Source organism: Calypte anna, chromosome 17 (genome assembly GCF_003957555.1).
Source record: "Calypte anna isolate BGI_N300 chromosome 17, bCalAnn1_v1.p, whole genome shotgun sequence".
Classification (NCBI taxonomy): Eukaryota; Metazoa; Chordata; class Aves; order Apodiformes; family Trochilidae; genus Calypte; species Calypte anna.
Window position 1 is genome coordinate 8,574,141 of NC_044262.1, and position 24,024 is coordinate 8,598,164.

General features: G+C 48.5%; 1 protein-coding gene and 2 long non-coding RNA genes across 5 annotated transcripts; 2 read left to right on the forward strand and 1 right to left on the reverse strand.

Annotated features, from left to right (window-relative positions):
- Positions 1–1,065: 1,065 nt before the first annotated feature.
- On the reverse strand, positions 1,066–2,238 carry LOC115599267. The gene is made up of 2 exons (XR_003988263.1): positions 2,112–2,238; positions 1,066–1,900 (listed from the first exon to the last, which is right to left on the reverse strand). It is a non-coding gene; the product is annotated as an uncharacterized LOC115599267 (long non-coding RNA).
- On the forward strand, positions 2,149–3,882 carry LOC115599268. The gene is made up of 2 exons (XR_003988264.1): positions 2,149–2,229; positions 2,545–3,882. It is a non-coding gene; the product is annotated as an uncharacterized LOC115599268 (long non-coding RNA).
- Positions 3,883–4,382: 500 nt separating this feature from the next.
- On the forward strand, positions 4,383–16,203 carry GFI1B (growth factor independent 1B transcriptional repressor). Of its 3 annotated transcripts, XM_008497278.2 has the most exons (7): positions 4,383–4,483; positions 9,605–9,733; positions 11,188–11,334; positions 11,863–12,110; positions 12,909–13,046; positions 13,463–13,628; positions 14,317–16,200. In XM_008497278.2, the coding sequence occupies exons 2-7, from the start codon at positions 9,619–9,621 to the stop codon at positions 14,493–14,495; spliced, it is 993 nt and encodes a 330-aa protein (XP_008495500.1). In that variant the 5' UTR covers positions 4,383–4,483; positions 9,605–9,618; the 3' UTR covers positions 14,496–16,200. The 3 variants fall into 3 exon arrangements, with proteins under 3 accessions (XP_008495500.1, XP_030317262.1, XP_030317263.1); XM_030461402.1 differs by lacking the exon at positions 12,909–13,046 and having other exon boundaries at positions 14,317–16,203; XM_030461403.1 differs by lacking the exon at positions 9,605–9,733 and having other exon boundaries at positions 14,317–16,201.
- Positions 16,204–24,024: the final 7,821 nt, after the last annotated feature.

Consider the following 24,024-nt stretch of genomic DNA (forward strand, 5'->3'; position numbering starts at 1 on the left):
GGGGGAGCGGACAGAGAGGTTCCGGGTTCGGGTCCCGGTCCCGTTGGGTCGGGCAGGGCCGCCTCGCGATGTCCCCGTTTCCCTTCCACCCGTGGCGCCCAGGGGTGCGGGTGGGGACACACAGGGTGCCCGTGGGCCCCGTCCCGCCCGCCCTGCCCCGGGACAGAGCGGCTGAGGGAGCCCTGAGGCGGGAAGGCGGATCCAGGCTGCTGCCTGGAAAAGTCTGATAAAAGTGCGGGGATGTGGGGAAAGGGAATAAAAACAGCCCGGGAGGGATTGTGTGTGTGCGTGGAGCCAGCGGGGGCAGAGCGGGGCCTGCAGGAGGCTGAGGCTTCCCTGGAAAAACCCCAGATCTTTGCATCCTGCAGGGTTCATAAGCGAAGCTCCCGGCTTTCTGCCTTTTGTTCGGGCCCCTGCACGCAAACCGCGGACAAAGATCATTTTCTTTCCTTGCTGAAATGCAGCGGCGTGAAAAACGTCACCCCCGTTGTCCCAGGTGCCCTCCAGGCTTGTTTTTCCTTGTGGAAAATCACGGAGTGGGGAGGAAGCAGGGGAATGAGCTCAGGACAGGTCACCCGCCCTCCTGTGCCACAGCAGCAGCTCCTCAGCTCCGTGTTCCCAGCCCCACGCCACGGGGGACTCCGGGCTTTGCCTTCTCCAGGGAGGGGCAGCTCAGGGGGGATGGACCAAGGATGGTTGGGAAGATGCTCATCTGCATCTTCATATCAGTTATCCCTCAAGTGCCAGTAGGAGTCATGGAGTTTGATCTACACGACAGAAACTACATGGAAAAAAAAAAAAAAGGGGGGGGAAAAAAAGGAAAAAAAAATCATATTAGAACCCCAGCTGAGAAATCAGTTGATTTTTTTCTTCTGCAGGGTTTGTTGTGTTTCACAGCTCCAACCCCTTTAGGGCCCAGATTGTTCTGGGCTGCACCTGTAATAGGTCATCCCACTTCTGGCTGAGTTGGAGTTGCCTGGAGCCAGCGTGTTTGAATCTATTCCTGCCTTGTACATGGCAATTAATATTTACTGCAGTCTGGACCGAGTGATGGTATTTTTTTTCCCTGCTGTGCAGGAGACATGTTTATTTAATCTGCCGCAGAAAAGAGTGGAAATTAGGATGAGCTTCAGAAAAGAGCTGGAAGCAATTAGTCATGTTATTTTACTGTGACTTAATTACCCTAACATTCAAATTGGCCAAGAAAGCAGGGATGCTACGGGAGGGGCTGGAGTTGAAGGGGAAGATAACCTGCATTCGAGTGGACCTGATGTGTTATAATTAATCTGTTAATTATTACTGTTACAAGTTTAATAACCTATGTACTTGGGGTGCACTGGAGCAGCACACAGGCTCAAATCGTGCTCAGCAGAACCGGACCTGAGCCCAGCCCAGCCCAGCGCTCTGCCGCTCTCTGCTGGCCCTGAAACGAGAGAGAACAGGGACAAACTGGATCAGGAGGAAGAACCTAAAATAAGAATGACCACACGGGGTCAGCCCAAGGGTTCTTCCAGCCCGAAATGCGCCTCCGGCGGTCTTGAGGTTTTGGGTTTTTTTTAACTTGAGCTTTTCTAAATCATCTGGTGCTGGTGATTGCAGGGGGGAGGTGACAAAAGGAGCAAGGAAGAGAAATCCAGGGAGGAGGAAGAACACAACGAGCCAGGGACTGCGCTCCCATCCCGCAACTGTTTGCCCCCCCTGAAGGAGAGTAAAGGGCCAAGGGGCGGGTGAGAGCTGGAGCAGGGGCAGCAGTGTCCCCATCCCTGGTGCAGTGATGACAGTGACAACCAGAGCAGTGACAGCCAGGTCTGTGCCCCGTATCTGGGACTCTGCAGTCCTGTCAGATGTGTTATGTGCAGCTGCCCTGCACACAGGTTACACACAGGGAGATGCAGGCATCCTCCTGTAGCAGGAGGAGCCTTTCTTGCTCCTGAGGCTCGATGAGCTGCTGGCCTCTCCATTGCCTCACACCAGAGTGAGCTTCTCTCTGTGGGTGTGTGTCCCACCTTTATTGGCCCCCTGGTAATAGGGGGCCTGCCCTAACCAGGCACAGGTGGACTCACACCCACTCTTTGGTAACTCGAGGCACCTGGTTTATCTTGCTTCTCTACATCCTCCTCCTCCAAAGGACTGGGCATGATGTTCTTTGGAGCATCTCTCAAATCAGCTGCCTGGTGAAGTTTTACTGAACACACTGGTAGATTTTTTTGCACAACTAGTTGGATGTAGGTGGGTTTTTTTGTTGTGGTTTTTTGTTTGGTTGGTTGGGGTTTTTGGGGGTTTTTTTGTATATGTGTGTGATTTGCTGTTACCCTCCCTAGTTTAAGGGCCACATTCCACAGCAATTTGCACTTTATGTCAACAGAAAGTCTGTGCTCAGGGGTGCTGGCAGAAATCAGCTCCAGTGTTTCATGAAATAACATCTCGGGCCTTTCAGCAGGTTGTCATTTTCCTGTTTTGTTTAAATCCTGTAACTGCCTTCATATGAAACTCTGAAGCTGCAATGTACATTTTGGTTTTCTGTTACAATGCTTGTTTTTGTAGTGGGAAATGTAATCCTCCCAATGCCTCTGTCTAAGAGGATGCAAATGAGCTTGCCAGCACAATGCCTTGGGAACGTTTCTTTCATGCAAAACCCAGGTAGATAAACAAGGAGGGGAGGAGGGAGAGGGGAAAGGGATTGTTTGCTTCTATAAACAACAAGAATTAACTGTGTTCAGTAAATGACAGATGGGCTAAGATCAAAATCTGAATCTTTCTCAATGTGGATGAAATCTTCACCCCTATCTCTGCGTTGCATCAAACCCCATTGCACAGCCTGTCCGGTGCCATGGGGCAATGACAGGGCAGGGTGACAGGAGCTGGGATGTGTGGCTGTGCTCAGGCCAGCATGCCAGGAGGGACACGAAATACCTCTGCTGTGAATCTGAAGTGTCTCTGAACCACAGCTGCTCCCTGGGAAACACCAGCAGACCCTGTGGCAGGACACAGGGAAGGTTGTTGCCTCCTGGTGCTTTCACCAGCCTGAGCTGCTGCAGGAAAAGGGACCCAGCTGAGTCCTGGTTTAGTGCAACCAACTGTGGAAAGCACTGCAAGGAGTCTGAAAGCTCAGAGGGAGCAGAAAAACTCCATGGTATAAACAGCATCTCTCTGAGGGCCATGTCCCAGTACTTGGTACTCACCTGTGCTTATAATGTCTGAATGTATACTGTGATTATAACGTGCTCAGGAGGCATCATTGCTGCCCCAGTCCCAGCCATGCACAGGGTGTGCTGGGGGAAACCCAAGGCACACACACCTCATGCCACTGTGCACACTCAGGAGGATTGGGAAAATCAGGGAATAGGCAAAATCAAGGACTAACTCAGCTCCAAACGTCTGGGGAGATCAGCTCTCCTTGTTAGTCCCGGAATAAGAGCAATGCCTAAGGGTTCTGAGAAGCAAATTGCTGCTCTCCAGCTCCTGTCCCCACCTCTGCTACAGAAAAACTGGGGGATCTGAGAAAAGTCCCTCTGCCTCTCCCACCCTGCCCCGACAGGGAGGTTTGTCAGTCAATTATTTCACCTTTGCAAACCCATTTTCAAACCTTTTTTGAAAGCAAGTGATAGAAGGGAAAAATCTTGTTACTGCTCTGAAAGAGCCTTTTGTGAAGATGCTTGTTAATGAGCTTGCTTAATGAGTTTTCTTAAATCTATATTTATATCCTATATACAGCTGTATATAGATAGACCAATGCCTAAAATACGTATGGATTGCACACACATATGCCTGGACTGATTAACACACAGCTTTTTCTCTTATTACCATGCAAGTATTTATTCATTTTCCTTGGAAATTGAGGAGATAAAAGATCCATTCTGGAATAAAATAATTTTGTGCATATGTGCTAGATGGTTTTGTTTATGAGACTGATGTGAGTGTGTGCATGTGAGACAGATGGTGTGTCTGTTTCTGAAAGATACGCTGCGTGGATGAATGTGTGTAAAAATACAGGTTTCCTAAGAGCTATTCTTTAAAAAAAAAAAGGGAAAAATAAAAAAGAAAAAGACAAAATAGCAAATGTGTGCTTCATACCTTATTTCCCTGTGTCATGCTCTTTGTCAATAAGACAGAGGAGTGTTCCTGCAGAAGACAAAGCTGCCCCAGAAAGTGAAGGGTGCTGCCCCCAGGGTTCTGAGCTGGGCATCGTGAATTCTCTTCAAGTTTTCAAAGTCCTGGAAAGTTTTGATAAGCAAATACTTTCTGGGCTCTGCTTCTCTATTGGTCGTTTCTTCACCGCCAGATTTTGACACAAATAATCTGATTGAAAAATCAGGGAGGGGAACAGGGGCAAAAAAAAAACAGAGAGAAAAAAGGAGAAGTATCTATTTCAGCAGAGAGCGACCAAGTGAAAAAGTGGAAGAGGAGCCCGGAGAGAAGACAACATCTTGCTTGTCTGGGGAGATTTCAAGGTGAATCCAGTAAAGCAAAATCCCCCAAACAGGTGATTGATTTATGCTTTTAAACACTTTTAAATTAATTGTTTGGTTGGGGGGGGGGAGGTGTTTCTCATTTATCTGATATGTTTCCATAACCTTTTTCTTCTTCTTTGCTTGTGTCTGCAAATATGTGACATATTCCACTGCCTAAGTCACTTGTCCTGGGGATTCCTTGATGATAATTGTTCACTTAATTCAAATGAGTCAAACCTTTAAGAAACCTTTAAGAAACACATACCCTATACTTACTTTTAAGTGTGAAATTGGTGACAGCAACCCAAACCATGCAAGATGTGCTCTCAGATCCCTGTGTCCCAGCAAACTCCATGGAGCAGGAATAGTTTCTGGATGCAGATTTTTGTACTTGAGCACTGAGGAGGGGATGTATTGTATTTTCTTTTTAATTGCTCTTTTACAGGGCCAGACCTTTACATTCAGAGAACACCTCTGCTGACACCAATTAATCTATGGCACTTTTGCTAGAGGATAATTCACTCTCTCCTCTTTGGGATTTTTGCTTCGTATCTACATTTTATTATTTTTCAATCCTTTCTGAGCATATGCTGATTACTGTAACAACTTGTAGCATATGGAATTATCTATTTCTAGGCACTTATTACGTATACCACCCAATTGATTCAATGCATAAAGCAGGAAAGAAATGATTTGCAGGTTCACACAGAATGTGCATCTGTGCATTAAAGGGACAGAGAATTTATTAAGTTGCAGTCTATAAATCTTTATCCGTGGAAGCCTAAGGCAAAGTTTGCTAAAGCCAGTGGCATTCCCAACATCACCAGCAGCTAAATGAGCTTTCTAAAGAATAACTGCTGCAGTTACATTCTAAACATTTTTTCTAGATACTAAAGCTCTCCAAGCCTTTCTCTTCTACAGAATTTGGACAGAATTTCCACCACAATTTGCTAGCCCTGCCAATATGTCCATTTCCCCAATCTTACCATAACAATGAAGTGTTCTGCTCATTTTTCCAGTAAAAAACCTGCATTCAGATTACTTGCCCCAGGTATATTTTGATTTTGCAAGTGTAGACTAGTGAAGACATGATTAATTTTGTTGCAAAGAACTTAAATTCTTTTGACTATTACTTTAAATATAATGAGTCAGAAGTTCATAAAACCTGCTGGTTTATCAGGGCTCTTAAAAACTTCAGAGATAACATTTTGGTTTGTGCTTTTTTTCTTCAAAAACTTTGAAGACTTTCTTAATCTTCTGAGAGACAAACTATTCCTTCTTTTTGGAAGCTTCACCTTTGCCAGAAGGAAGAGAAGAAAAGCAATATTTAGATTTAAATGTAAGTTAAGCACTGGGAAGGAAATAAGCCTCTTTTAGCCTAAAACTTTGTATACTTATCAACTTATAGGAAGACATATATCAAGTGCAAGTTCAAAGTATTTCCGCTGAGCATGGTGGGGAAAAGGGTTTCATCTCTACAGTCAGCACTGTAAATTTGACAACAGGATTCTTTGCATTTAGAGGGAAGGGAAAGGGAGCTGTAGGATGGAACTTGGGCTGCAAACTGGGTTCTTGATTCAGTGTGGCACAACCCTGCAAATGCCTGTCCCACGTTTGGTGCTTCAGGTTTGGAACCTTCTCTGAAGCCAAGAACAGCTCCAGAATCTCATTCAGAGAGAAGATGAATTTCTTCTAAATTATAGAAAATGGCCCAATCGTGTATCTCTGGGGATTTGGGTGCTGTGCAGTGCAGTGGGAGTTAAGGCTTGAGGAGGAAGATGGGATCAAGTGAAATTAAGATCCTAAGTCCAAAAGCACCTCCTAAAATAAACCCCTTTGACTACGGTTCTTGCACAGTTTCCAGTTTCAGTGTTATAGCACAGTTTTACATGTTATACTCTGCAAAAGTCACCAGAGAGCATCACTGAGGATGAAGGAACAGAGTCTGAACACAGGAGCTGAGCTCACCAGTGCTGGGGCTGCTTTCAGATCAGACTGAGCAGTTCCTAACTGATTAATTAAACCTTTCTAAGGGGCTCCAAGGTAGATCCCCAAAATAGCAAAGCAGTTTTTTTCTTTTTTTTTTCCTTGGGTGCTTTTGGCTGTGTTTTCCTCAGGGCAGGTTAGTAAAACATCATTGTACAGCTACATGAATGGTAAACAAATAAGAACATCAACTCCAGCTGGCTTCTGGTTTTATAAGCTGTATTGAACCCCAGAAATGCCACTCCTGCCCAGGCAATGAACTCCCTCGTGCCTGTCAAGGTAGAACCTGCTGCCAGAGGGGCTGGCAAGAACAAAGTCCATGAAAAGAAATTTTAATTTTTAGCAAAAGGTTGAAGCTAAATTCTGTCAGAAGCTTCAGTCAATGACTTCAAGACCCAGCAGAGGCTGCTGTCCATGGCACTGGGAGATCCAGGTATCCATGGAGCAGCTGAGCACTTGCTGCTGATAATCTGGAGTTTCAAGGAGAGGTAGTATTTTTTTTCTCTCACAATCTGTGCTTCTGGCTTTCCTCAGCTGTGTGAGTCACAAAGACAGTCGAATGCAGTTGTTAATTAACTATGGGCTCCCAGTTCCTGTTTTCTCTGTGAGATGGGGTGGGGGAAGGTAACTTCCTTTTGTAACTTGCAGTGCTGCACTGAAGATCCTTGTGCTCAGCAGGGGCCCTTTCAGCAGCCAAGACACTGGAGACCAAGTCTGCCTTTTACATATACTGAGGCAAACACACCCAGAAAAATCCCATCTACCCTCAGTTACCACACTTGCAATTACTGTGCTGGGTGCCTTCATGCCCTCAGTGTATGGGTGCTACCACAAAACTCTGCAAGGCTCCTGCCCCACATCTCCTGTGCCCCAATTTACCTGTCTGAGGTGTCCAGCTGGGACCTTGGGGTCTTCCAGGTGCTGGGCAAGTCTTCCAGAGGGCACTGCTGGGTGCAGGCTCCCACCCTACATTCAGTTATCCACTGTCAAAGCCTCTTCATCCACTGTGTGGGAAGTCCAGGGAAATTAACTGGTTAATTCAGACAGAGAAATCAGATGCCTAAAGCTTGCTGGTATGAATACCTTCCATTGTGGACACAGTCCTGCCCCACCAGATGGGAAAATCCCTTGGCCATGAGTGGAAATCCCACATCTGAAGGGCTTGTGGCAGGACATGGGGCACAGCTGGACTGCTGAGTGACAGATTCCCCATCTGGGACTGACCTTGGGCAGGAGGACTCTGCTGGGAGCTGGGGTGCAGGGGCTGAGCAGGGCACTGCTGGGAGGGTTCTGCCCAGTGCAGGACTCCCTGGGGTTTGTACAGAGCTGGAGGCATTTCTGTGCCCTTTGGCCAGGCAGAGATGCACTTCATGCTTAGAAGGAACCTCATTAGAGAGTAAAGGCAGCACTGTAGCTCAGTGTCCCTTCCCTCAGGGGCACACTTGTGGTTCACCCTCAGTACTGTTTTGCCCTCTTTCTAAAATTAAACTAACAAACATACTCTTAGCCCCTGCATTCTCTTATTCACCTCCAGTTCCATGCAAATTTCCTGGAAGAAGATGAACAGGGGAGTCATTTCAGACTCAAAAATGTCCACAGGCAGTTATCCCTGAAGAAACACTGGGAATCCTGAACCAGATTTAGACAGACAGCTGAACTGTAACTGCATTTCCAAGCACCTGGCTCTCAGCAGCCACAGCAGGCTTGGCAATCCACAGCAGACCTTGCTGTGGGAATTCCACAGCACACCTACCTGCAGCCCTAAGGCTCTGCTGTAAATCTGGCCCTTGGATCTTTAAACAAAACCCCACAGGGCTGTGTAATTATATTTAGTGTGCAGGGGTAATGCTGGCACTTCTGAACTCCCGGCAGCAGACCTTTTCCATCCCTGGCTCTTTGGGATTTCAGGAGCCAGCACTGCTCTGCCCTGTCTTACACAGATGTTTCAGATCTTTCCTGCTTAAGAGGAGCAAACGTTGGATTGTTGTCATTAATAAATTAGCTGATTACATTTCACCTGCTCTCAGGAAAAAACCCAGAACTTAGTAATGCACTCTCATCAACAGAGCCAGGACTTGTTGCTGGCTTTTCATATGAAATACAGCAAGATTTGCTTTTAGTGCTACTATCTTGAACAATCACAAGGGAAAATGCAAATATGTATGCAAATAAGGCACCAGCTGATATTGGTGCACAGAGGCATCCAGGCTGCTGCCACACCACCTTCCCTGGAACTGGCCCTGGCCCTGGGGAGCGGGCACAGGGCGGGCTGGGCTCTGTGTAGGGAAGATAACAGATGCATTGCAAGAGAATTTTGTATGATTAAATTTCAGCATTTTATGTTTGTTCCTAACCCAACATTTCAACCGTCTGCAATATTTGAATCAGATCCAAAAGGTAACCCCTCTGCCCCAGCACTTCTGTGCTGCCCCTGCTCGCCTGGTGTTGGGCAGCCAGAACACAGAACACTCAAGGAGAAGGAAACCCTCACCTCGTGGCTGCAGGGATTTTCCTCCTCCATTACTGATGTTGTTTCTGGAATTATTCCTTGTGGAGCAGTTTGAGAGAGCAGCCCATGGCATGGCTTGGAACTGAGCTCTTCCAGATGCAATCCAAACACTCACACCCTTTCTCCAAGGGGTGGTCTCCATCCCACTGTGTCCTGCAGCCAGAGCAGAGCTCCAACAGAGCCCTTGGCTCCTGATGTACCTTTGCCACAGACACATTCTGCTCTGTAACACACCACTCCATTTCCACATGCCTCAGTTTCTCCACCTACAATATAAAGACAGCTGCACTCCTTCACCTCAGCCAAGGGGAGATTGTGAAGTGTAACTTTTACCAGACTGCACTGGCATCTGCAACCCCATCTTGACCCCGCTGTCCCATCTCTACATCCAGTGGCAGAGACTGTCCTACAATCAGGTTTTTTCACCCCTCCACTAGGATGTGTTTTCCCCAGAGTTTAAATCCATCATGTGCCTAAACCAAAGCAGCCACTGCCTGCTCTCTGCCTGGGCTGAGGGACCTTTGAGATGAACTCACTGTCTCTCTAGCAGAGGAGTTTTAACTGCTGCATATGGAGCTGATGTGCTGGGGGAACAAGTGAGAAACTTCCCCTTCCAACCAGGGAGATTCACCTGCTGGGTTTCTGTGTTTCTGCCCAGACAGTGGATGGAAAATGCCCCGTTCCTTTTTGGTGAAGAGCAAAAAGGCTCACACCTACCATCAGCACCGCTGTGTGGAAGATGAGCTGCCTGTCCTCACCTGGGACCCAGTAACCTCTCCCTTCACTGGTGAGTCCATCCAGCACCAAGACAAATCAATAATTGAGCAGGCAAGCCAGGGGAGCTGGATGAGTGAGCTGATGGCTCCCACATGGGGATGTCAGGCTAAGGATCCCTCACTCTGTGCCCTCTTGGCCAAATCCACACTGTGCCAGTGGAACTAAATGTAGATCCTCCCTTTGCTTCCTTCTGGGTTGCTGGGGAGGGGGGGTGTTGTTAGATTTGAGATGTAAGTTTGCTGTGTGGTCACATTTGGGAAAGATGACCAAAATCAGGTAACTAACAGTTGAGAAAAGAGCTTGCACTTGGTTACCTGTCTCCTACCAACTCACAGCTCTGCCACCTCCACCTCCTTATGTTCACTGTCCATATTCTCTCTGGACCTACATCTCTCTCCCAGCATGTTACCACTTCATCCCAATGATTTGAATGAGAGTAAAAATCCTGTTGACATCCTCAAAATGATTGTGAAAGGAGTCTACACACTTAGGGGTGAAGGGATGGCTGCTATCTGCTATATTAACACCAACCAACACTGCTTCTGCCCATGCCTGTCCCCCTCTTCATGCTCTCCCACAGCCATCCATGCAATGGATGAGCAATACCCTTCTTCCTTCAGGCACCATTCAAATTTTCCTTATTCAAATCTAGAATCAACTCACCCTTTGTTCTAACCCTGGCTATCAGAATCCAGCCCTATGATAACTCTGATAAAAAGGAAAGGAGGTGGCATCTTAATTTCAAGTGCTGCCATCATCCTTTGGCCATTTGGTGTGTCTCACACCATTTGTTGTGTCTCTCTGGCACATAAGGGGCTTTGGACAACAGATGGATACAATCCCTCAGCAGCCCAGTTCCATCTCTAGCAGAAAGGAGGAACATATATTGAACCTCTCTGTCCAGTTCAGATTCTTACTATAAATTCTACTCCAACCAAGTACTGGTTGGTCTCTTCAATGGTGTGGGACAAGCAAGGAGAAGTTTCAGTGTGGGGAGGAGGAGAGGAGGCTCTGTGGTCACCTTTGCAACTGTGTAAGCAGCTACCTCCCCTTCTGCTTCCCTGCCTGTCCATAAATTCAGGTTAACAACACTGAAATCTCTTACGAGAAGGGTGGGGAGGTTTATGAGTTAGTGATTGTTAATTATCCACACAAATACAAATAGTTAGTTTTAAATAGGAAAATGATTCTTACAGTCATGTGGTCTTCTAGAGTTAATTTCCCCTAACTATATAGGCTATCAAGTGTCCTATGATTTCTTCCTGCCCCTCTCTACCCTGCGTATCTCATCCTGCTTGGAATTTCCCTTTGTTGGCACTGGATAGACCTTGGTTGCCCTGTGATTGCACTGGGCATGGGCTCCTGTCCCCAACCATGTGTTCATACAGAAGTACAAAACCCACCTTAACAAACTTCTCTTCCCAGCCAGGATTAACTAACTCTGCCTCTGCTGTGTGATTACAGCCAGAGGAGACAGCACACCAGAAGACATCAAGAAACAGAACCTAGAACACATGGTTCCAAAACAAGAAAAGGACCTATCTGAACCAAAAGAAGAAAGTGTCCCTGTCCAGTACCTGAGCAGGATGGTGCCAGCCCCCTCAGCTCAAGGTCTGACTCCCAGGGTCACAGAAAAGGTCAAGGGGCTTATGGAGCCCCTGTGACTGGGTCCAGATTTCCAGTAAATGGCAGCTCTGACATCAGTGATCAAACATGCCCCAGGCAGAGCTCAGCACGAGCATTCTGCATTTCCCTTTACAATTCTGGTCTAGTTCAGCATCTCCCTGAAGGATGCTGCTATGATTCCCATTGAGTGAGCCTTCAAATCCCAAGGACTAATGCAATTCCATACTCAAGGGATCAAGGCAGATGCCTTGGTCAAACCAACAAGTGAAGCAGGGCTGGTAGGGGGATTAATATTCCCTTAGTGTCCCATTCCCCTAAAATTTCCTCAGATTGAAACCAAAATCATAACGGGAACATGGGGATCAGGATTTGATTCAGAGGAGGAAGAATTCCCAACTGCAGATGTCAGGCAGGACATGAAGTGGGGGAATGGCCTCTGGGGAGCTTTTTAACTGGTGCCCAGCTGCAGGCACTGGCAGGACACTCACTGCTCTCTCTCCTTTGCAAACTCAGAGATGCCCATCCCAGGGCTGCCCATGAAAGACACGACGAGCACCTTCTACAAACCCAGCTTTTCCTGGGATGCTTTCCATGTGCCATACAGCTACAGACAGATGTCTTCCAGCATGCAGTCAGCCCTCCTGGAGCACCCTGTTAGCCTCTATGGGAGCCACCTCCTGCCAAGCTCTGAGCCCCCCCTGGATTACAGCATGCATTACTCCTCTGACCTGGAGACCTTCCACTGTGTGAAGTGCAACAAGGTGTGTGCCAGAGCAGAGCCTGGGGAGCAGGGGGACCTGGGCTGGTTTTCATTTTCTCCTGTACTCAGCTCTGGTGAGGCCACAGCTTGAGTCCTGTGTCCAGTTCTGGGCCCCTCAGCTCAGGAAGGAGATTGAGGAGCTGGAGCAGGTCCAGAGAAGAGCAAGGAGGCTGTGAAGGGATCCAGCAGAATTCCTGTGAGGAAGGGCTGAGGGAGCTGGGGGTGTTGAGGCTGGAGAAGAGGAGGCTCAGGGGAGACCTCATCACTCTCTGCAACTCCCTGAAAGGAGATTGTAGCCAGGGGGGGGTTGGGCTCTTTTCCCAGGCAACTCTCAGCAAGACAAGAGGGCAGGGTCTCAAGTTGTGCCAGGGGAGGTTTAGGTTGGAGATGAGAAAGAATTTCTTTCTGGAGAGGGTGATCAGGCATTGGAATGGGCTGCCCAGGGAAGTAGTGGATTCTCCGTGTCTGGAGATCTTTCCAAAGAGCCTGGATGTGGCACTGAATGCCATGGGCTGGGAACCACGGGGGGAGTGGATCAAGGGTTGGACTTGATGATCTCTGAGGTCCCTTCCAACCCAGCCCATTCTATGGTTCTATGATTCCATACATCAGTAAACGTACATCATGCATACGTATGGTTCAAAAGAGGTACCTGCTCATCCTTCTGACTAGGGGGCAAGGGTGCTAGGAATGCCATGTTTCACATGGCCCATGAGAGGGAAAAATCAAATAAAGAAAAGGAATTGGAAACAGATGGACACAGCCACCTCATTTCAAAAGAACACATTTTGTTTTGCAGGTGTTCTCCACTCCCCATGGGCTGGAAGTCCATGTCAGAAGGTCTCACAGTGGCACCCGTCCCTTTGCTTGTGAGGTTTGTGGCAAAACCTTTGGCCATGCTGTGAGCCTGGAGCAGCACACCAATATTCACTCCCAGGTGGGCAGCATGTTCCCAGAGCACCATCCCCAGAGCTCAGGGGTGCTTGGGCTGTAGCTGTTGCTTACTCCAGTTTAAAGGAAGTGGCATTTCCCTGGAGCACCCAATTAACAGTGACAGGAGCTCTGGAGACCATGGACCTTGGTCTCACAAAGCTCAGACTGCCCTTGGATGGGAGAATGGTTGCTCCTGGTTCTTCTGTGCCTCACCTCCTGCTAAAGGATGCAGGAGTTTGGATCACAAGATGCACTCCATTTCCATAAGTAACCCTCCCTGCCTTCTCTTTGTACTGCTCCTGGCCTATCAGCCCACGAGCCAAGGAGATTTGCTTATCAAATGTAGTATTCTTAACACTCTTCAAGCTCTGTCACATGTCTTGCAGCCACAGACACCCCGTGATTTTCTTTCCCTAACAGGAAAGAAGTTTTGAGTGCAAGATGTGTGGGAAGACATTCAAACGTTCCTCCACCCTCTCCACCCATCTCCTGATCCACTCGGACACCCGGCCCTACCCCTGCCAGTACTGTGGCAAACGCTTCCACCAGAAGTCAGACATGAAGAAACACACTTACATCCACACTGGTGAGAAACTAAACACTCCCAGTGAGCAAATCTGTCCCTCATGTTGATGCAGAGTCCCCAGGCACAGGGATACTGGGCTGGGAATAAGTGTCCAGAGGCACTGGGAAGTCATTCTGCCCTGCATGGTAAGACAGCAAAAGGTCTGAGCATCCCTGAGGTGCCTGTGGGACAAGGAGGGGGTCATTAACCAGCCTCAGCTGCACCTCATATTCCCAGCCTGGATGCAGATGGAGCAGAGGCACACAGCTGGAGAGAACAACCTCTGGTTTCTCTCCCTCTCTGGTGCTGGATCACAGTGTAGATGCTTCAGCAGCACCCTGATGCATAAGCACAGCCAGGCCTGAGCCTGCTAAGGGCATTTCTGCTTCTCTTCTCCCAGCTGTCAAACTGTTTCTTACCATTTTACCAGTCAGACAAGAGGCCATGGGCTTAAGCTCTGCCAGGAGAGGTTTAGGTTGGATATTAGGAAGAAATTCTTTGCAGAGAGGGTGATGAGGCATTGGAATGGGCTGCCCAGGGAGGGGGTGGATTCTCCATCCCTGGAGGTTTCTAAGAAGAGACTGAATGTGGCACTGAGTGCCATGGGCTGGGAACCAGGGTGGTGATGGATCAAGGGTTGGACTTGGTGGTCTCAGAGCTCCTTTCAAACCCGGGTGATTCTGTGATTCTGTGTTTCTCTGCTCTGCAGGGGAGAAGCCCCACAAGTGCCAGGTATGTGGCAAAGCCTTCAGCCAGAGCTCCAACCTCATCACCCACAGCCGCAAGCACACGGGCTTCAAACCCTTCAGCTGTGAGCTCTGTGCCAAGGGCTTCCAGCGCAAGGTGGATCTGCGGAGGCACCGGGAGACCCAGCACAGCCTCAAGTGAGGGATGGCTCCAGCTCTCTGCTGCAGCTCCCACTGCCTCTGCTTGCTCCAGGAACAATGACTCTCCCCAGCACCTCCACCCAACAGGGCCTGGGAAGCATTCTATGCTTTGAGGACCATCAAAGTCAGATCATTGGCTTGGGTGTCCCAGCACCCCAGGGCTCTGGACATCCCAGCAGGTGACAAAGGAACCTGTAGAAGCTCTCACTTTTCACTTACAACAGGTACTAGCCCAGATCTGATGTTACCTGCTCCAGTGTAAATCCAGAGGAATTCCTCCAAGGTCACTGTTACTCTGATTTACACCAGGTGCAGAATGGGGTTCATCAGACTGACCAGCAGTCAGCTGGGAACTCCTGGGCCAGGGGCAGCAACAATCTGTGCCAAGCTAGTGCCATAACCATTCTCTGCTTTGATGGTGAGGAAGAGATGGCTAAAGTATGCAAACAGATTGCAGTCAGTGAGCCGTGTTCAGCCCAGACACAGCTTCTGCAGGGATTTGCTCAGGTCATCAATCTGGCAACAGACAACTAAAGTAATTTTCTTTCAGTGGAGCATTTACTGTGATCAAAAGACAAGTTAACTGCGTTGTATTTTTAGCTTGGAGTAGGAGGAAAAATACTGAAAAACCAGCTTGCATCCCTAGCTGGTAAGTGGGGTCTCCAAATGCATTCCTCATACACCCCATGATGCAAAGATCCCTGGGTTGGTGGCAACCAAACCATCTCCAGGAAGAGCCCTGAGTTAGTGAGCCCCTTGTCTCAGTCCCATGCAGGAGAGACTGGCTGCTCCTGCAGCCCAGGCTGCTGTGTCCTACAGTATTCACTGCATGCTGGGCACACAGGCTTCAGGCTGTCCTGGGCAATCCTGTCTCACTCCGTGGTCAGGAATGGCCTTGGAGAGTAATGTCAAGGGCCACAGGTTTGTTTCCAAGCTGCTCTTCTGAAGGAGGAACTGACCCAGCCTGTACACATTGGCATAGAGTGCAAGAACCTTACAAATATTGTACAAACAGAGCAGAGGGTATTTCCTCCTCGTTCCAGGTCTAGGGGTTGAAACAAAACCACTGGCACAAGAGCCAGCTCCCCTCCAAGCTCTATTCTTTTTTCACTGTATAATCTCTGGCAAGTCACTGCACTGGGCATTTATTTCCCCACCCCTCCTGGTGATGTGGTCATTCACTCAGGTTTGTACACTCCCTTGAGAGCTTAACAGGAAGAACAAGGAATTATTACAGCATTAAAAGACAAGTGCTTTCAGTTAAACAGGGCATCATAACAACCCAATGGCTCCATAGCTCCATCCTTCAACACATTGCCCTGGACAATGACACTGGTGGGAAGCAGCCTGGAGAACAGGCTGTGCCACCCCCCATTTCCCTCTGAATGCTGAGGAAGGAAAGCTGAGCAGCAATGGTCCTACTGGAAAATTCATTGATTGCCAGGAGAAAAGAAGAGGTTTGTCCTGCCCTCAGTTCCACTGCTGTAAATCCAAAGTTGTTCTCCTAAGACCTAAAACATGCTTGCCCCTGTTCTATGCTGTCCCTAAGCTGTTAGTCATTAATCCACGTGCTGGAAAATGAAAAGAATCTGTACTCCTGGCTTTACTGGCACACTGTAAATATGTATTTATACTTATTTGAATGTATATTTTTATTGCACTATGCCAGACAGTGACAACATGTACAGGCCTGCTGGGATTTAGCTGATAAATCTGTTCCTCAGGAACTGAGCTAATGCAGTGTATTTCATGTTCTAAACACCCATTTCAAGAAGGGCTCATACCTGGCTCTGGAGGTGAAGGCAGTGGGGATGGAGGAGAAGAGGAGAAGGGAAAGAGCACAGCATTGCCCCTGATGGTTTGAGTTGAAATAAAGATGGAAATTCACACACAGAACAGGGTTCCCAGACTCAGCTTCAGGGAGCAGGGGCTGCAGAACAGCCACCAGCAAAGCTCAGAACCTGGGACCAGGGGACACTCATCTTCAGAGAGCCCCAGACAGGCAGCAAGTCAGCTCTCCAGAGCCAGAGACACATCAGAGGACAGGAGTTGGTGTGCCCAGCCTAGGTTAAAGCTCCTGCTAAAAGTCTGCTGTTTATTCCAGGTCATGCCAGAACCTGGGCAGGGACTCCAGTGTGTAACCTGGGACAGAACTGGGCTTAGAAAACTGGTCCCCAGGGCCTGACTGTGACACCAGGTACACACACACACGTGAACACTCCCACACATGTTCAAGCCTTACTCAAGGTGAATGCTTATTAAAATTGCAGCCAGTGTGTTATTCCCCTTGTCCTCCACAAACAGGAACATTTAAAGAGCACATCAGTGTCTGAACTGCTTGGCAGCAAATAACCTCCAGCCCCAAAACAGACAGGCAGAGCCTCCCTCCTGTGTCCTGGGGACTGCAGGAGTCTGACTTCCCCAGCTCTGGCACACACTGATCAGCACTGGGACAAACCTGCCTATTAAACCACTCCTAACCCCAAATCAGACTGCTGGTTCCCAGTTCTTCTGAGCTTACTGAACAAGGGCTACTGTGTCCATGACATTCCCATCCCTATCTTTGATTTCCATGGTACAGAAGAAGTAAAACCTTCAACTGGCAGCTGAGGTCTCCTGTTGCAAGGTCAAGCTTCTCCAGCCTGCTTCTTCTCCCTAACAAAGCCCAGATCACCCCAGTCCTGCTTTTCTCTCCCCAGGACTCAGGGGCAGGCAGCTGCTTTCACCATTTCTGTGGTTACTGAGATTCCTGAGGAACAGTTACTCTGGAGCAGACAGTGTCAGCCTCTCCCTTGGTGACCCCATCCCCAGGGCTGCTTTAGATGTCTGGGCAGGGAGTGCAGGAACACAGAGGTGTTTGTGGGCAATGTGCAGAGACAGGCACAGGAAAACATCTCTGTGGCCAAAGCAGCCCAGGGGTTCTGCTAGGAGCCTATCTGCAGAAACATGGGCTGTGGGTGGAGCTGGCAAAGGGGACAGCAAGGCACTAGGAACAGTCAGGAGGTGACCTGGAAAGGGAGGATGAGGAGAGGGAATTAACTTACAGGGTTTTCCACTGAGGCACTGCAGTTTTTTCCTCTTGAGTATCAAGGTGCTGCTTCCAGGCCAGCAGGTAATGCTGCCTGAGCCTTGTCCTTCCTTTAGAACTATGGTTGCCACCAAGGGAAAATGAGGCAGCGTCCCACAGCCCTTTGGTCACCAAACTCCCTGAGCAGGGAGAGCTGACTCCCGAGGAAGACGATGGAGGGACCCAGCTTGGCTCTGCCCTGGGGCAGACAGCAGCATATTGCTCAGTGCCCTGGGCTTTCATCTGCACCTCCTGAACCTCTGGAAGGAAGGAGCAGATCTGGAATTACCAAACCTCACCAGACCAGGTTTGGGAAGAGCCTTCCACTCCCAACATGGCACCAGCACCAGAGCTGCTGCATGGAGCAAAGGGCTTCCCTGCTGCTCCTGAGCCAGGATCAGCCCATGGCCAGCACCAACTCCAAGCACACCTGGCCTTGATCTTCAAACATGCAAATCCTCCCAGTTCTGACCACTCTGAAATCAACTCCTTTCCCACTTTCCCACCATCTCCCCTTGCATCAAAAAAACCAAACCAAAACCAAACAATATTCTGGCTGGTCAATCAAGGAAACAGATCTCAAAAAGCAAAATCTCAACTCATCTTTGTGGCTGAAGAGAGAGATGATTTTTTTTTTTGCCTCTCTCCATGCCCACCCTCTACCCCGTACTTCCCCTGTCCCCTTCAAACCTTCCCTACAGTGCCAGAAAAAAAGAAAATCCCAGTCTTTGGGCTGTTTTGTTTAGCAAATGAGGGACATGCAAAGCAATAACCCCAGGGCTCCTGTCAGGAGAGAGGTGCCTCTGTCTTCCAGACAGCCTTCAGGTGCTGAGAGCAGCAGCCCAGAAATGTTGTCATCAAGGGGGGATTGAAGTTTGGACATGGGATGCACCTGGATGCATCTTTCTCTTCCTAATGAAGACAGAGCCAGGAGACACCTGCAGGAAGCAGAGGTGTGTTCCCAGCTGGCAAGGCTTTAGACTGGAGCTTATCTGCAGCTTGTATTAACCTTCATGGAGGGGAATCCTGGAGAAGGCAAAACCCTGAAGTTTTTACACTGTGTTAGGGAAGACCTAAAAGTGACAGAGGAAGGAGAGAATTGGCACAGCACAGGTTGTATTGGAGAAAAAAAAATATATTTATTTGCTGAGTTACTTCCCGCCCTTGACTTCACAAGAAAGAGTCTTCAGAGAAAAGAGAGATAAGAGCAGAGTCCCTTGTCCTCAGAGAAGGTCACTGCCCCAGGGCTGTGCAGTCCCAGGTGATGAGGACACAGCAGCAGCACAGGAAAGGAAACCTGAAGGCTTTAAACAGCCCCCAGAAAGAGCTGCACACACACACAGAGACATCCCTGGGAACAGACAGGGAGCTGCAGAGCTGCCACAGAATAACATCCTGCACCAGGCAGTTTATAACCACTCAAGGCAGAGATGTTTTTCCCCTTTTCCTTTTTTCCCCTTTATCCCTGGAACTGCACATGCATGCAGAGGAGACAACCCAGAGCAGCCACACCAAACTTATTCAAGGATAGTTCAGTCAGGCTGTTGTCTCTGTGCAGGATGAGACCCCATAAAACACAGATCCCTGGGGAGTTCCTGACCCACCATGGTCACACTGATCTTAGGGCCCTGAACTGAGACCTGAGATCTGCCACACGTTTCCTCCATGGCCTCTGGTAAGACACAAGCACTGGATTTCTGAAGTTGTTCATGAAGCTCACAGAAAGCTTCACCCCATCTGTAAGAGGAGGATAATAATTCCCGCTCTCCCCTTCATTTTGGTTGTTTATTTCAACGGTAAGATAGTCAGGAATGGGGTCTGCCCCTCCTTATCTCCTACGTACAGCACCTCACACAATGGAGCCTTGATCTGGGCTGGAACAGCTCAATACTACTGAGATACTAATGATAGGAACTTAATTAGCAAAGCAACCTCATTCTGGAACTGGCTTGGAAAGGAATCCCCCAAGGATACACAGCAAACCCCAACATTGAAATCACTAAATAGCCAAAGGAGTGGAGAAGCAGGGCAAGCAGAAATACAGAGAAGACAAACCAGACATGAGCAGCATTTCCACCAGTGAATAATATTCCAGGGTGGGAGACAGAGCTGGGGGGGATGCTACAAACATCCCACTTGTCACCCTCATATCAAGGGTGCTGCTTCACAGAATGGTTTAGGTTGGAAGAGACCTCCAGGATCATCCAGTCCAACCTCTGAAGCACTTCCCAATCTGGACCTCTGGCTGGTTCTGACCTGTTGGCCCAAGGGTGATCCCTGTTCATGGTACCAGAGCAGAGTCCCCAGGAATGGGGAAATCTGAGGCTGGGGAGGAGCTGAGCATGCACTGAGCTCAGCTTTGCTCTGATAAGTTTATCAAGCACTGCCTGCTGCTAACTGTCAGCATGCAAAGCAGCCTGTTAGGGAGGAGGAACAGCTCCAGGGGCAAGATAGGACAGCCCAGCCCTTATCAGAGTGCCTGAGCCAAAGAGGGAACTGGAGAGTGAGCACTTTCCAACCACTTCATCTGAACAACAGACAGATTGGCAGGAAAGGGCTGTCAGCCCCTGCACCCAGGCATCAGCCCCCATCACACAAATAACCCGGGTAAGCACAGCCTGAGAGCTGCAAATGGGAACACTGGGGCCTAAGGGGTGCATGGGGTGGGTTTTCTTTGGAACTCTGGCAGGGAGAGTCAGAGTTACAGCAAATGGTTTGGATGTGATGGAGCAAGCTGCTCCTGTGGGTGCCCAGAGCTCTCCCCTCTGCTGCCTTCCCTGTGCTTGGGAGGGGAATGCAGAACAACACAAGTCACAAAGTTCTGCTGTCCAGATAATTGCTTTCTTTTTCTCTTTACTATTTCCAAAAAACAAGTGAACAAACAAAAACAAACAAACAGAAGTGAATGGAAAAGGAAAAACTTCACCACTCCCATCTGAGCTGCAAATGTATGGACCAGAAAATACCCCCTCACCCTTCCTCCTGAGGCAGCAATCACCAAATCCACACAGCTGAAAATCCTAGCAGGGAAACCATCTCCATGGGGATGAGCTCCCTTGGATCTCTGCACCTTCCTGGTCCCCACACTGCAGCCACGAGAGGGAGGGCAGCAAGATCCCCACATGGCCCACTCCTTGGTGTCCCTGCTGAGGATGGACTCTGCAGGACAGAACCAGCACCAGATCAGCAGCTCCATCTCCCTGGGGCTGTCAGACAGCTGGCATGCTGTATCCCACCCACCTTGGTCACCTTTGGCTGGGGTCAGGCTGGTGACAGGAGTCCCTCAGGGGGTTTACTGAGAGCTGACCCTAGTGCAAGCTCTGTCCTGTCCCAGGAGGATGTGTTCACACTTGTCTGTCTGGGTACAAGTGCTGTCCCAAGCTCTCCAGAGCATAAAAGGCAAGAAACCTTGTGCAGCAGTGATGCAGACCAGGATATCTTCTGTGTGAGTTTGTCCCTCAGAGGCTCCCTTTCTGCTAAATAAGATACCCAGGGAGTTACTCAGCTCCTTCTAAAGCACATATCTAAACCAGGACAGAACTCATGCCTCCAATGCCCCTACTTCTCTCCCTGAAGAGAGCAGGAGCCTTGTATCAGCAGACATCTCAAGCTCCCTGAGAGGAGTCACACCCCTGTGGTTTCTGCACCACTCTCAAGTGAAATTTCTCACAGCTCTTTCTGCTCCAGCCCATAATCTGATGTTCTCCAGGCTCTGAGCAGCCTCGAAGCCATTTGATTCTTGTGCACCAAAGGCTCCTAAGCAAGTTCCAAGTTCAGCAGCCACATTCATCCCCAGCCACATTCACAGCTCTGGGGTTCAAGTCTTCCTCCTGAAGTTAGAAACACCCTACCCCATTGAGTCTGTTTTCCTCTTGAATAATTTTTAAAGTACTGGAACTTTATCATACATCCCAGGCCCCTCTATATTAAGAGCTTTAGTGGGATTTCTGGCAGTGGTCAAGTCTGCTGGTTTCTTCTCTTCATAAAATAGAAGTTATCTCTTGCCTCAGCTGGGGAAGAGGAAGTGGGACATGATGGAGAATTCCTGTTCTTGAAAGGGCCCCATCCTGAGAGCGTGGACATGGTGAGCCAGGGTGTCAGACAGACATCCCAGCTCCTTATTTAGATCCAGCCTGGAGCAGCTTGACATTTTCCAGTGCTTTACCTTAAGGGCAGAGCTGACAGAGCAGGAGAAGGCCTTTGGTTTAAGAGTGAGTGCACATGGGACAGCTGAGGTTATCCCATGTTGAAGGGAATTTAAGGAAACAAAGTCAGAGAGCCATGGCTGCATAGTGTCACACCAGTGGTGCTGGAGGACTCAGAGGTATCACCAATACTTTGCATTCAAACAGCACATTCAGCCTAAAGACTTCAAAATGCTCCACAAGGATGGAAACCCCTTATCCCTATTTTACTGCAAGGAAACCAAGAGCCAGGGAGGAAGAAAGGAACTCAAGGTCATACAGAGAGTAAATGCAAGACCAATGAAATTAAGCACAGCATTTTACCTCTTAACTTTTATTTCAATTATTTAGCAGTGGGCAAAATTCAGACCTCTTGGGATATAAACAGCTGCATAAGTTGTACCAGTGGAATTTGGCATCTTGTCTTCAACTAAAGAGGCAAATGTCTGTCTTGGAGTCCTGGCACAGCTTTGCTCACACTCCATCTCCTTGCTACTGCAAGTCTGGAAGCAGCCACTACCTCCTGTGGCCCATTTCAATCCAAGTTCTTATTTTTTCAACTATGTGTCCTCGCTGAGGTGGACACAACACACAACAGTCAGCAGAATTTAGCTCCCAGCCTGCAAGGTTTCTCATAGCATCATTATAAATTTTGCAGGAGATACAACACAAACCTTGTGTTTTTCAGGATCAATAATTTATACTTTTGAGGCACCACTTCCTCAGTCCCAAAATCCTCAGCAATCTTAGCTCAGAAGGGAATGTGACCCAGGTCTTCAACTGAAGGGTTGTCATCTGCAAACCCTGAAGACCAGGGTTTTATCACTGGCCACCAGCTGCCTCTATAGTTCTTGCCTCCTCCCTAATGATTCAGCAAATCTTCTTTGAGGGGAAAAACAAGCACACAAGTGAACAAATCACAAAGTCAGATTACAGAGATGAGCGGGGAAAAACTGGCTTGAAGGAGGGAGACAAAAGTTGGTGAAGATGCAGGCTCCAAGGACTGGAAGGCCCTACAAAGAATGTTTGATTTGAAGGGGGAGTGATAATAGAGTGAAAAAGAGGTTTGCAGTTTGGATTCTTTACACTGTGAAACATTGCTGACAATAAAAGGAACACAGTGTGGAAGGAAATGAAGCATATTCTGCCCTCTGCTATCTGGGCATGGCAGGGGCTGATAATGGATTTTTACTGGTATAGGTGAAAGCTGACCAGTCCATCCTGATTTACACCAGAACAAAGTTCCACAAAGCAAACTGTATTCAGCAGGAGTTCCTGCTCTCCTTAATCAAGGCTTTCAAGAGTCTGGAAGCCTATTCTCAGGCACTTCCAACATCACTGCTCATGAAAGAAAAAGTTCTGCAAGGCATTTGGTATCTAAGGCATAGCAGAGGGCAGTTAGAAAGAATGTTTTACCTTCTGAAAGTTTTGGCCACTAACATATTAATGTAGTAGATCCTCCTTCATAAAAATTTCTTTACTGCTATAACCACTCCTGAGGTGCAACACCAGCTTAACAGCTCATGGTACACAGGCTGGGGAACAGAAAGAAGAAATTTTAGCTAGATCTTAGCTAGGAGATCTAGTGACATTCAGTCCAGACACTCCAGACAGAGCCCACTCTTCCAAAAATGCCATGAAACCCTAATGAAAATAAAAATGGTTGGAAGTAAAGAAGCACTTAGGTCACATTTCTGGAACCTCTCAGCCCAGTGTGTTCTCTGGTGTCTGTGAGGCAGAGGGACACAACCTGATTAAATCCAACACCAGAAGTGAGTGCAGAAAGAGGAGGAGCTGAGGATCTGCATGTGGGGGTATTGTGGGGGCAGGAGCTGAAGGGGGCTCTGGTCTCACATTGCTTTTACACCCCATCTCACTTACCTCAATAACCAGCACAGAGATCAGTATTTCAGCAACTAAAATACAACCAAGCAGGACTGACTTACCTTGCTCTGGGCTTATATATTCCCCATGAATATTTGTGTACTCACCTCAGCAATAACTTTTAGCTCACAAAACCTCCTTGCCCCCTTCCTGAGGGCTCCCAGGGGGAGCAGGGCTTTGCTGTACATAATTCCAGCACCTGCTGCTCTTCCCTAGGGAACACTAAAGAGGCACCCACAGCACAAGCCACAGGACCTCCTCTCCAGCTCACCCAAGGAGTTAATGCTTTGTAAGCCATGTGTAAATAACACCAGGGCTGTCTCCTTTTAAAGCTTCTTCCCTCTGCAGTGCTGCCACTGCTCCCACAGGTTTGGGGTTTCCTCCCCAGCCTGATC

Excerpts from the sequence above, each read along its gene's own strand:
- GFI1B (XM_008497278.2), top strand. The coding sequence starts at position 9,619 with ATGCCCCGTTCCTTTTTGGTGAAGAGCAAAAAGGCTCACACCTACCAT. Across the intron at positions 9,734-11,187 it reads AGTAACCTCTCCCTTCACTG|CCAGAGGAGACAGCACACCA; the intron begins GTGAGTCCATCC and ends GTGTGATTACAG. Across the intron at positions 11,335-11,862 it reads GCCAGCCCCCTCAGCTCAAG|AGATGCCCATCCCAGGGCTG; the intron begins GTCTGACTCCCA and ends TTGCAAACTCAG.